General features: G+C 45.8%; 1 protein-coding gene across 7 annotated transcripts in view; it reads right to left on the bottom strand.

The window, feature by feature from the left end:
• Window positions 1-13,023, bottom strand: part of IQSEC3 (IQ motif and Sec7 domain ArfGEF 3) — a 268,326-nt gene that overhangs the window by 145,601 nt on the left and 109,702 nt on the right. For all 7 annotated transcript variants that reach the window (XM_060245739.1, XM_060245740.1, XM_060245746.1 and 4 more), the window contains exon 2: window positions 10,803-10,883. In XM_060245739.1, coding sequence (XP_060101722.1) covers window positions 10,803-10,883 — 81 coding nt within the window. The remainder of the gene's footprint in view (window positions 1-10,802; window positions 10,884-13,023) is intronic.

Genomic DNA, 13,023 nt, shown 5'->3' with positions numbered 1-13,023 from the left:
GGGAGAATAAAAAGTAGTTAGAAAAGGAGGGGGTGTTCTTCCTGGAAAGGCTGAACAGGAAAGAGGCGGCAGCAGGAGAGTTCCCTCATCCAAAGAGGGGTGGAGTTGGTTTGAAATCAGAAGGTGAGAACATTTTGTTAGTTACATCAGGGCTTTTATTTTCCTTGTACCACCTTCACTGCTTTCCCCCTTTTTTACTATTGCACTAATGATTTTACAACCCACTTGTTCATTCTTGAGTACTTGCAATAAGTTTATTGTTGTTATACTACCTGGGTCCTCACTTGCTTAGAGGGAAGAAAGAGAGGCTAGTTGAGTGCTCTGGGGCCTGGGCCCTCTCAGACAAACCTGTATCAGAGTGGTGGCAGCCTGTAGAGGCCCTCCCCACCCACCACCCACCGCCCCAGTCCCCTGCTTGTGACAGTAGTCAAAGGAGAATCCCATTTTTCCTTTTTCACCAGCAGGAAAGCTGGTTGGATCCAACTCATCAATTCCCCATTGTGTCCCACTCTCCCCTTCTTCTGCTCTTGTTTCTTCTTCTTATAGAATAAAGAGAACATATCTATGCTGCACACGTATCTAACATACATTTACACATTACAGCGGTTTTATGCTAGTTCAATTGTCATGGCAATCCAGAGAGCTGCAGCGTGATGATAGAATTTTCTGCTCTAAATCCCTAGCTTCCCTAACGGAACTACAGTTCCCAGGATCCCCGGGGGAGAGGAAATAACTACTAAACTCATTTCAATCTGCGCTAGAGATATGCCCAGGGATTAGGAGATAGGCCACTTGACAATCATTTTGCTACAGAGAGAGCACCTGGTGTTACACTAACACCTGCTTATCCTTCAGCTGCATGGGCATATTCCACCCCCCTCCCCCCGTTCTTTTTTCCACAGTTGCTGAGCGCTGCTAAAATGCTGCCTCTGCTAATCACTGCATGGGTGGTCGGTCACCCAACTGGCCATTCCCACAGAGGGGGGAGAGTCAACATCCCACCTGTGAGGCCACAGAGGCCTTCAAGTTGGTCAGAGAGACAAGAGCCACTTCTCTGTTTATAAGTCCTTATTAGTCCCTATCCTCTTTAATAGGCTTAGACTGATGAGGCGAGGCAGTGGTTGGGATAGGCCGGGCAGTTTAATTAAAGGATTGCAGCTCAGCCCCGCAGTTACGGAAGCCTGTGTAAATGAACTAGCTGCAAGTGCATTATTTAATCCGCCGCACCAAGAGGAGCTGAGGCATTAATGAAGAAAACTCTAATTAAAACTAGACGGTTGGTAGTTATTAGCAGCTTCACCCTTGGCAGATTCTGTTTTCTCTCTTTTTTTTTTCTTCCAAAAATGCTTGATGAGGAAAGACCAAGGGAAGAGGGCAGAATCCGGAGGACTGCCAACTTGCAGGTGGGCTGCTTGAAGGGCACTTGGTGTAATTAGTCAACTGATCAAAGCCACCAAGTATTACACCGTCTTTCAGTTTGCAAAGATATATTAAAAGGACTGTGTATAACACAGAATTTCCATTATGTGTTGTACACAATCCTTATATATTTTTGCATAATGAAAGACAGTGTAATACTTGGTGGCTTTGATCAGTTAACTTCCAGATTGGGGCTGGAGATCTCCCAGAATTACAATGGCCAGAGAGAAGTCCCAGTGGAGAAAATGGATGCTTTGGAAGGTGGACTTTATGGCAGTATACTCTGCTAAGACCCCCAACCCCTGCCCTCCCTCTGCTCCATGCCCAAATCTCCAGGAGTTTTGCAATGTGGAGTTCGTAATGCTGAGAATCCACCATGAGTTGGAGCACCATTAACAGAACCAGTTTGGTGTAGTGGTTAAGTGTGTGGACTCTTATCTGGGAGAACCAGGTTTGATTCCCTACTCCTCCACTTGCACCTGCTTGAATGGCCTTGGGTTAGCCATAGCTATCACAGAGGTTGTCCTTGAAAGGGCAGCTTCTGTTAGAACTCTCTCAGCCCCACCCACCTCACAGGGTGTCTGTTGAGGGGGGAGAAGATAAAGGAGATTGTAAGCCACTCTGAGTCTCTGATTCAGAGAGAAGGGCGGGGTATAAATCTGCAATTCTTCTTCTTCTTCTTAAGTGGCAAGGGGTGGGGTTAGGGTTGCCAATCCCCAACAGGGGATCCCCTGGTTTGGAGGCCCTCCCCCAGCTTCAGAGTCATCAGAAAGCGAGAGGTTGGAGGGAAATGTCTGCTGGGCACTCCATTATTCCCTATGGAGACCGATTCCCTTAGGGAATAATGGAGAATTGATCTGCGGGTATCTGGGGCTCTGGGGGAGCTGGGTTTTTTTTTAAGGTAGAGGCACCAAATGTGCAGCATAGCATCCAATGCCTCTCCTCAAAACATCCTCCAAGTTTCAAAAAGATTGGACTGTGGGGTCCAAATCTATGAGCCCCAAAAGAAGGTGCCCCTATCCAAACTGGAGAGCCAGTTTGGTGTAGTGGTTAAGTGTGTGGATTCTTATCTGGGAGAACCGGGTTTGATTCCCCACTCCTCCACTTGCACCTGCTACCATGGCCTTGGGTCAGCCATAGCTCTGGCAGAGGTTGTCCTTGAAAGGGCAGCTGCTGGGAGAGCCCTCTCAGCCCCACCCACCTCACAGGGTGTCTGTTGTGGGGGAGGAAGGTAAAGGAGATTGTGAGCCGCTCTAAGACTCTTCGAAGTGGAGGGTGGGATATAAATCCAATATCTTCTTCATTATTTCCAATGGAGGGAAGGCCTTTAAAAGGTGTGCTGTCCCTTTAAATGTGATGGCCAGAACTGCCTTTGGAGTTCAAATATGCTTCTCCTGGTTCCAACCCCAGTGTCTCCTGGCTCTCCCCCCCACCTCAAAGACTCCTGGCGCCACCCCCAAAGTCCCCAGATATTTCTTGAGTTGGACTTGGCAAGCCTAAAGGGGGGGGAGGGGCGGAACAGTTCTCTAAAGCTGAGTTTCAGTTTATGAGGCAAGCCAGCAGACTCCTCCCAAAATACGACTGCCTCAGTGGAGTTCTGATAAGCTGACTGGCCCCTCATGAGCAGAACTGACTGACTGCTTAGAGAGGACACTAGCCTCCATGACTGGATGGGCTTCCACTATTCAGGGGGATTTGGCCTGCCACCAGCCAGTTGGCCAGTGGGGGAAACCCCAGCCCCAAACAGTGGCATCACTTCCAGGTGACATCATTTTGTTGGGAATGTCACAAGGTGACACTCTGGTTTTATTGGGAAGCCGGAACACTATAGAGTTTTGCCAAAAACTAGAGGGTCACCTCCAATGTAGCTGCCATGATGGTGTCACTTCTGAGTGATGTCATCACATCAGAGATGTTGCATGCGACATCCTGCCCACCCTCAAAACACCCCCCCAAAAAAATCCCCCTGCCACAACGATGAGGGGACCCGACAGCCCTACTACCTAGTTAAGCTATCAGTCTACTTTGTTTTAAGTCCTGATTGTCCTCACCTTAGGGTTGCCAGACCCCAGTTGAGGGCAGGAGATTCCCCGGTTTGGAGCCCCCCCCCCCACTTCAGGGCTATCAGGAAGCACTGAGGTGGAAGGGATGCCAGACCTCACCCCAAGCCAGAAATAAACGTGACTTACCAGAAGCAGGGAGGGGAAGAGGCAAGAAGTAAATACACTGTGTCAGCATCACCCAGAAGTGACATAGGCATGCTGGTGATGTTGGGAGGGGGAGTCTCTGGTTTAGGGGCAAAACTCTATGGTTTGAAGCCAATTTTTCCATAAAGTTTTGTTCCAAAGCCAGAGTGTCACCCCTAATGTCACCAGCATGCCTGCATCACTTCTGGGTGACATAGACACAACACATTTACTTCCTGCTTCATCACTTCCTGTTCCCGTAATTCTTCCTTCCTCCCCTTGCCCAGAGGTTCGATAGACCTAGCAACCTGCTACTGCTGCATTCATCACAAAGACCCAGCAGTAGCAGATGAGACCAATTAGTACTTAGTTTATGCATCCTAGAAATATGGGGAGGACCAAAGACAGATCAGAGTCCCAGTACTGACTGTTGGGTTAAAAAGAAAAACATACACCACTCTCATCTAGACAGGAACCCACAGGTGACGCTGTCATGATCTCCACTGAGTGGTCTCTGACTCAGAATCCTCAGAGGGGGAGTCTGAGGAGCCAGAAACATGGCCCAGGGACTACAGGGAACTGCTGAAGTTGCACAGTAGATAAGGCTGCTGAGTTCCAGAGGCTGCTCAGAAGGAGCTGGCAGCTGGGGCTTCTCCATTGGAAGGATGGAAGGCTGAGTCAACCTTGAACTGGCTACCTGAACCCATCTTCCACTGGGATCAAACTCAGGTCATGAGCAGAGAGCTTGGACTGCAGTACTACAGCTTTACCACTCTGCACCATGGGGCTCCTAGTACCTGAATTACCTATGGTGATATGGTCTCCTTTAGCAGGTCCAAGTCTATGTATCAAATAATAATAATAATAATAATAATAATCAATCTACTGAATATTGTGCTAGAACAGGTGGAACCATCAAAAGTCTTTTATTGTCTTATAAGCATCCTGTTGTAGGGTTTCCTGTATTCACATAACTATGCTAGCTAAGCAGATACCATTAAGTGCTCTGCTCGATACCAGATTTGGTGTGAATTTATGAACTGTATCATCAAACTGAAAAATCTTCTTTATGCTGTGGAATATCCTCAGCTAATGGCAAAGCAAGTAATGCTATCAGTTTGTCTGAATCCGGCTGTGTTCCTTGTTTGATAATTATGTGCCATGCAAATTTTATCTGTTTCTTCCCAGATTTATGTTTCTCATTCAAGTTAAAACCCACTATCATTTCAAAACTGCATGCTGTCATCATTCATCGTGTTCCTTTCTATCCTTGCCATACACCAGTACATATATCTGCACGACGCAGGATGGCTGGTAACCCGTACACACACTGAAAAAATTATGTTAGAAATACTCAGAAGCAGACAAAATACCAAATGGAAGTTGGTGGGAACAGCAACTCCCAAAACAAGAGATTGATGTGGTCAGTGGTCTAGATTCTATACTAAGGGATATGTGTCCAAATCCTGCAGTAGCATCCAACTTTGAAAGGATTTTAGACAAGGCTTTTTTTGTAACAGGAACTCCTTTGCATATTAGGCCACATACCCCTGATGTTGCCAATCCTCCAAGAACTTACAGTAGGCCCTGTAAGAAGAGCCCTGTCTGCTCACGGAGGATTGGCTAATTCAGGGGGTGTGGCCTAGTATGCAAATGAGTTCTTGCTACAAAAAAACGCCCTGATTTTAGATTCTGGAAAGTGTGCTAATATTTGTTCACCTGCAGGAGGAAAGTGTCTTTCTCACTATACATTTTTATTTAGTTGGGCCAAGCTCCCTCCCAAATCCAAATCTTGTCATTAGGCTTTGGCACAATAACAATACCTCCCCCCCACCCCCAGTCTGTGGGTTCCTCTGCTGGTGATAGCACTCCAATGTCTTCTATTCTTTGTCTGTCTTCCTTGACTCTCTAACAGAGGAAGAGCAATATGATGCAGAGTGCTGAGAGCAAAAGGAGTTCCTGATGACATTTAATAGTTCCCTGTCAATATCCCCAGACTAGTGAAGGCTTGTGAATAGAGTACCTTAATACCTGTTGTTTGTACTCTAACATATTTCAGTGTTTATGCTAAGTATAATTATCTTATAACCAGCAACCAAAGTAGGGTATTTGTTTATTACATACATTGTTTGGAAGTGGCCACTGATATACAAGAAGAAGACTGTAAATTTATACCCCACCCTTCTCTCTGAATCAGAGTTTCAGAGCAGTTTACAATCTCCTTTATCTTCCTTCTCACAATGGACACCCTGTGAGGTAGGTGGGGCTAAGACAGCTCTCACAGAAGTTGCCCTTTCAAGGACAACTCTGCAAGAGCTATGGCTGACCCAAGGCAATTCCAGCAGCTGCAAGTGGAGGAGTGGGGAATCAAACCCGGTTCTCCCAGATAAGAATCCACATACTTAACCACTACACCAAACTGGCTGTTTCCACTCATACCATCCTGGCTGTAAGGAACGATGGAAAATCCACTGCAGCCTGTTAAGAGTCCACCTGCCCTAGCACAAGCAGAGGGGAAGAGGACTTGCTCATCCCAGGTAAACTTCAGATGGACTCTGCAGCCTCCCTTGACTTGATCTGGAAGGCAAGGGCAGTCAAAATCTCTGTCACCTCCTCCCCAGTGGTGCCCCTTTCTAATTTGGAACCCCTCACCCCAAATGACCACTTGGGTGGTGAACCAATCCTACAGTATATGACTAGAAAGAGAGGTTACTAATTTCCTATGAGAAAGCTATGCATGGGGACAAATGTCCCTTTTGGTGTAGTGGTTAAGTGTGTAGACTCTTATCTGGGAGAACCAGGTTTGATTCCCCACTCCTACACTTACACCTGCTGGAATGGCCTTGGGTCAGCCATAGCTCTCACAAGAGTTGTCCTTGAAAGAGCAGCTTCTATGAGAGCTCTCTAAGCCCCACCTACCTCACAGCCACAGGCTGTTTGTTGTGGGGGAAGAAGATAAAGGAGATTGTAAGCCGCTCTGAGATTCTGATCCAGAGAGAAGGGTGGGGTATAAATCTGCGGTCTTCTTCTTCTATAAGTGTGGATGCTAGATTTTGGAAAACCTTAAGAGTTTACTCTGCACAGTAAGAGGAATCCAAGAGAAGATTCTCAGAAGCACACAGGCAGCCTTTGGGTGCCCCACCTACCAATAAGCACCACAAACCAGCATGGGAAAGTCAAACATGAAATTGGGTTTCTATGTGCAGGTAAGCCAAGCCGAGAGAGAGAGAGAGAGAGAGAGAGCTAGCTACCTTGATGTGTGTGTCTTTCATACTGTGATGCCCATCCACTGATGCCAATCCACTTGGAAAAGGTTATGAAGATCATTTGTCATTTGGGGGGCAACTTGTTTTTGTGCATTTGTAGTTGTGCGCAACTAGATTTGGATTGGGACCTTATTGCAAAGGAAGTACATCCGAAGCAGAACTGAAGGACTTGTGGCCCTTCGTGCTTATCTCATGCTGGTGTGGGCATAGTTAGGAACATGAGCTGAGAGCCAAAGTTCCTGGCTGAAATCTCTCCTAAGGTGTGAACTCTTTAGGTAGCCTTATGCCAGCTGCAATATGGCAAAGATACCACCTATCCACCCTCTTGCAAGTCCTACTGAGAAAAATCATGAATGTGCTTTCACCACTTATGAAAATGCCATGCAAAATTGTAAACATTATTATTTGAACTGCTATAGCAACCGTAGAGCATATTCCAGCAAACGCTCCATTATGCACATTTCTACGTAAAAAAAGGCGTATTGGTGTCTTAACCTGTGTGCTCTCATATATGCACAAATGACAATATAACAATTTGGTAATAGCACAGCAAAGGACCATCATTTGCTAACTTCTACAGAGGCTAGTGTCATTAGGATTTCAAAAGAGAAGCTGATCCTAGTTGCCTTGGGAAATGGCATGCTACAATAGATGTGTTGCATTCACTGCAAATTCATGTAAAAGAAAGCTCCGCTTTTCAAGTGTCGGTTCAGGTTTGGTAGGAGAAATCTACACATGTGTGTCACGGAAATTAAGACAGCAAACAAGAACTGTTTTTGACAACAGTGTAGAGGGGAGTGATGAGATTTTTAAAATACAGATCAATTGCATGCCTTTGCCACTGTAATGTAGTGCTTCTTGGGACCAAAGGGAATGAGTTACATACAGTTTTTCTCTGTCAGAGGATCAGCGCTTGTTAACTACCGTCAAGGTGCTCAGAAGGGAATCACTGCACCTGCTTCATGTAATTATTGCACCTGCTTCATATAATAATTCCTCCAGATCTGTGCTGATAGTATCTTGTAGCAAACAATGCAGGGCAAGAGAATGTGTTAAAGCTGAGACATTTGGATAGTGGTTGTTCTTTCTGCTCCTCTGTACGGAGCCTTACCTCTAACTTCCTTCCAATTAACTCATCACAAAATTCTGGAGCTTTCTGCATTTTTGGAAATTCCACCTCTCTCCATATGTGCCCCATAGATCAGGGTTCGCCAACGGTAGCTCTCCAGATGTTTTTTTTTGCCTACAACTCCCATCAGCCCCAGCCATTGGCCATGCTGGCTGGGGCTGATGGAAGTTGTAGGCAAAAAACATCTGGAGAGCTACCGTTGGCCACCCCTGCCATAGATCGTTGCAATTTAGCTCACAACACCTATTGACTGTCCCTGGCCGAAAGCTTGCCTCAACCAGGGCCAGGGCCTTTTCGGCCTTGGCCCCGGCCTGGTGGAATCAGCTCCCTACAGAGATCCGGGCCCTTACTGAGTTACTACCTTTTGTAGGGCCTGTAAAATGGAGCTATTCCACTGGGCCTTTGGTTGAGGAAGCGGGTGACCTATTCCATCAGCTGGCCTTCTTTGCTGTGATACCATCTTATTAATCTTTATTACTGTATTTCAGATGTTCAGTATACTGTAGAATGCACCAAGCGGAGCCGCCATCTATATTTTGTCTATAATTTGCCTATAATTTGCTCTTCATTATTGTACTGTTTTATACTGCTGTGGTTTTAATTGTAAGTTTTAACTTTTGTTTTATTATGTTGTTATCCACCCTGAGCCCATTTCTGGGAAAGGGCGGAGTATAAATTGACTAAAATAAATAAATAAATAAAATTGTTACACTGCACAAAGAAATTCGATTTGGTTCTCAAACTCAGCTGTGTGCCGATACAGTAAATAAGCCACCTAGTATTGCAAATGCAATGCGAATATCCTAAAGCAACTGTGAGAAAGGGTTGTGGTTTTTTCAAGTTTACATTTTCATGTGCCTGCATAAAAACAGAAGTTGTTTTGGTTTGGGACTTCTGGCCCTGGAAAGAATGGGACTCAAGTATGTGTTGTGGGAAAGAGGAAAAGAGAGGATAGGCCTTAAGCTTTCTGGGGTCCCAAATAAGTTTGTAAATTGGTGCCACCCATTCCCTGCTGCCCTTTTCTTAACAAGATCCTGGAGCTGCTAGTGCTGCCTTCTCACCCATACATCCTACCGCTGTGATTTTCCAAACACCAGTGGTAGGTTGGATGGGTGAGAAAGAAGGGACCTGGGGACCCCACAGAGTTACAGCTCATCTCCAATTTACAAAGATCAGTTCCCCTGGTGAAAATGGCTGCTTTGGAGGGTGGATTCTGTGGCATTTCACCCCACTGAGGTCCCTGGCTTCCCCAGGCTCCATCCCCATATTTCCAGGAGTTTCCTAACCTGTATCTGGCAACCAAACTCCCTCTGCTCCCAACCCTAGCTGACCATGTTCCATGAACATCACTTAATGGCCCTGAACCTACTACCATCAGATCTTCACATGGCTACCAAGTTCAGATCAGTGGAAGGAAGGGCAAGACAATAAACCAGACAAGTCAAGAGGCCTCCTGTTTAAACAAGCCAGGAGATAAGACCTGGCCCTGATAATTGCTTCTGGATCAGGCCTGCCGTCTGAACAAACCTGTTAGCATCCCCTGCTGTATTCTCCCCTCTCTCAGGTTGCTTCTCCATGAGGATGATTCTCTGGTCTGTTCTCTCTGCTACTGCAAATGCAAAGGAATTTTGCGGCAATAACTTTGTGAGGCAGAACCTGCCATTTTAGTCTCTATTGTCACTTTGTAGTTTTAGATTTTATATATGTTAAATTGTGGTCTTTTACTTTTTTTTTTTACCATTGTTTGTTTTTGTGATGTAACCTGCCATGAGCCTGTCCTATGGGAAGGGTGGGCTAAAAATTGAATAAAATAAAATCAATAAAATAACAGAGCTTCTGCACAGAGATTTTCTTTCTCCATGCTCTCCCCTTGTGCCTGCCATTTCCTGTTACACCTGCCTTTCCCCCCACCCATTTGCAATTTTAAAAAAGATGGTACTGGGTGTACTGCAATAGCGTTAGGACACTGGAGTGATACGTTTACCACCAATAGTTTGTTTGTTTGTTTTTAAGCTGGTGAAAAATCACACCAGCAATGGGGAATAGATTAGAGATGTTAAAAGATGTGCTGCTGGATGCTGGTGAGGAGTGGGGAAATCCACAAATTCCCATCACATTCTCCCTAAATCTGCTTCAGCGATGGTTTTTCGGGAAACATGGTACCAAAACAGGTTTGGGGAAACCCACAGAGTGGCTAAGGGGAAACCCTAAAATGGAATGACTGCACAGAAAGACTCCAAAAAAAGCTACTGTTGTATGGGAGGGGCATGGAAGGAAAACTTCCATGTGAAAGCCGCCCCCTCTTTGCTTGCCCCCCCCCCACTTCGATTCAGCAGGAGCTGGATCTGTAACAAGAGTCCAGTTGGGGAGTGGGCGGCATATAAATAAAAGATCCCAAAGCACTCTTGATGCTCACCGACTCATGTGTTGCACCCATTCTGATACATTTTGGACTTCTGTCTCCTCAGTGTTGCCTGACTCCTCTTGGCTTCTTTGTACAACCGGATCCTCTGTTGCTGCCATTCTCCCTTGATACTTGAGAAGGACAGAACTGAGTACCAAAGGCATGCTGGGAAGGCAACGTTTCTCCAGTCAGATGCCAGAGCGAAAGAACTACAGCTGGCAACAACCTAGGGTCTCTTTATGATAAGGCCAATCTGGAGGGAGAAGTTGAGAGCAAAGTGAGGCCTGACACTTAGCTTCCATGTTTTGTGTGGAAGAGGAAGTGGAAGTGGGGACGACAAGGGGGAGAAAAATTTAAGAAGAAAAGCCAGCAGGACATCAATGGACAAGCTTTCTCACCTTGGAGAAGAATCTGCTGATGAAGGCTTCTGCTCTGCATCAGCCGCTGGACAGCAGAACTGGTGTAAAACAGTCTCATTCCTGCAACAGAAGACAAACAGTGGCTGGTGAGAATTTGCCTCACTGGCTCACAACCAGTCCTAGACTATCTGGCACCTTAGGCAAGGCCAACTTCTGGTGCCCCCCCCCCCCACCCGATAACCAGTTTTCAAAGACAGATGAATTGCGGGAAAAATTAAAAGCACAAAACTTGAAATAGCCCAAATCACCGAGTCAAGTGAGAGGTATCCAATTGAGCACCCCCGAGGAGGCCAGTGCCCTAGGCAACTGCCAAGTATGCCTAGCAGCAAACTAAGAGGGATTGTATACTCTTATCCCCCTCCGCTCCTGGCCACTGATTCCTACTGGTGATGTTGGTTCTTTAAGTGACAAAGGAGAACTTGGATTATTTTTTAAAAATAGCACTGTGCAATGATCGGCATTCTAGCATGGAAAGCTTGTCCATATGACCTGCGGAACACACAACACCTTCAATGCAGGATAGTACCCCTTTGGACATTCACCGGGGAGGGTGGGGACTCTCCCCAGGTTACAACCTCCCTAGTAAACTGGGAAGAATTTTCAGCTAGAAACCTCCTTGAGGGTTCCCTTGGCACATATTAAGGGGATAGGAGGGGGAAAACTGAAATATGTGATCCATTATATGAATATTGAGTAGGAAGAAGAAGAAGATATTGGATTTATATCCCGCCCTCCACTCCAAAGAGTCTCAGAGCGGCTCACAATCTCCTTTACCTTCCTCCCCCACAACAGACACCCTGTGAGGTGGGTGGGGCTGGAGAGGGCTCTCACAGCAGCTGCCCTTTCAAGGACAACCTCTGCCAGAGCTGTGGCTGACCCAAGGCCATGCCAGCAGGTGCAAGTGGAGGAGTGGGGAATCAAACCCGGTTCTCCCAGATAAGAGTCCGCACACTTAACCACTATACCAAACTGGCTCTCCCAGTGTTGGGTGTAAGGCAATGGGTACAGCCAGGGATAACCGGGTACAGTCAGGGATAACAATTATACGATGCATCCTGCTGAGCACTTTGAGCAAGCTCAACAAACAAACAAATCATATATGTTGGAGGAGACTAATTAATGTTGAGCACAGAAACATTGGACCCTAAGGCTGGTCATCTAGTTCACCCCAGGGTCATCGAGTCCACCTCCCTGAACAATGCAGGACTTCACAGTAGGAGACAGACAGACAACCATTTTAACTTGTATCTCTGACTCTCTTTCCATGGATTACACAGGACTGGACCTCTTTCCATGGATAGAAGGGGGTGATATTTACCATTCCTTTCCCCCATGCAGCAGACCTATGACTCCCCCCCCCCCCTATTGTCATCCTGGGGTTTTCAAGGGAAGCATTTTGGGGTGCATTTGGGGCTGCAACAGTCATGAGGAAGTCATGTTTCAAAATCCTCCCCATCTGTAGAAATTCTCCATGGGGCCCAATTGGTACGTTACATTATGTTGTATCCCATTATATTACATCCCTCTGCGCAAATTGATTGTGTATCTTTTATATTATCACAAGATAATCTAATACTTCACTGAGTATCCACTTTTAAAAAAACACAGCTCTATCAATAATTAAAACAAAGAAAACAAATTATTCTGAATTGCATTACTCACCAGATTTACCATTCAAAAACACAGTAAATTAAATCCAGATTTTAATGAACTTGTCCTGCCTGCCTCATTGAACTGAACAATACCGCTACACGGGGCTTTTTTGGTAGAAAAAGCCCAGCAGGGACACATTTGCATATTAGACCACACCCCCTGACATCACCATTGTTCCACACAGAGTTGTTTAACAGGAAAGGCTCAGCAGTAACTCATTTGCATATCAGGCCACACCCCCTGATGCCAAGCCAGCCGGAACTGTGTTCCTGTGCGTTCCTGCTTTTAAAAAGCCCTGTTGATAAGTGTCTGTTATATAAATCATATCCCAGATTCTGAAGTATGGCTAAAGGTGAGGAGTTTTTGTTCTTCCAGATGCTGGGAAGACATTTTAGCCACAACTAAGAAATCACACAACGTCTCAAAGTCCACAGATTGTTACCCAAGCAACAGGCCATCGTGCCTGTTGCTATTCCATATACTGTCATTTCCTCTATCTTTTTAAAATATTTCTAACTAATGAGCCTTAGTAAACGAACAAGTGGAA

Source organism: Heteronotia binoei, chromosome 8 (genome assembly GCF_032191835.1).
Source record: "Heteronotia binoei isolate CCM8104 ecotype False Entrance Well chromosome 8, APGP_CSIRO_Hbin_v1, whole genome shotgun sequence".
Lineage (NCBI taxonomy): Eukaryota > Metazoa > Chordata > Lepidosauria > Squamata > Gekkonidae > Heteronotia > Heteronotia binoei.
Note: the sequence above shows the minus strand (reverse complement) of the source record. Positions and strands in the feature narration are given on the sequence as shown.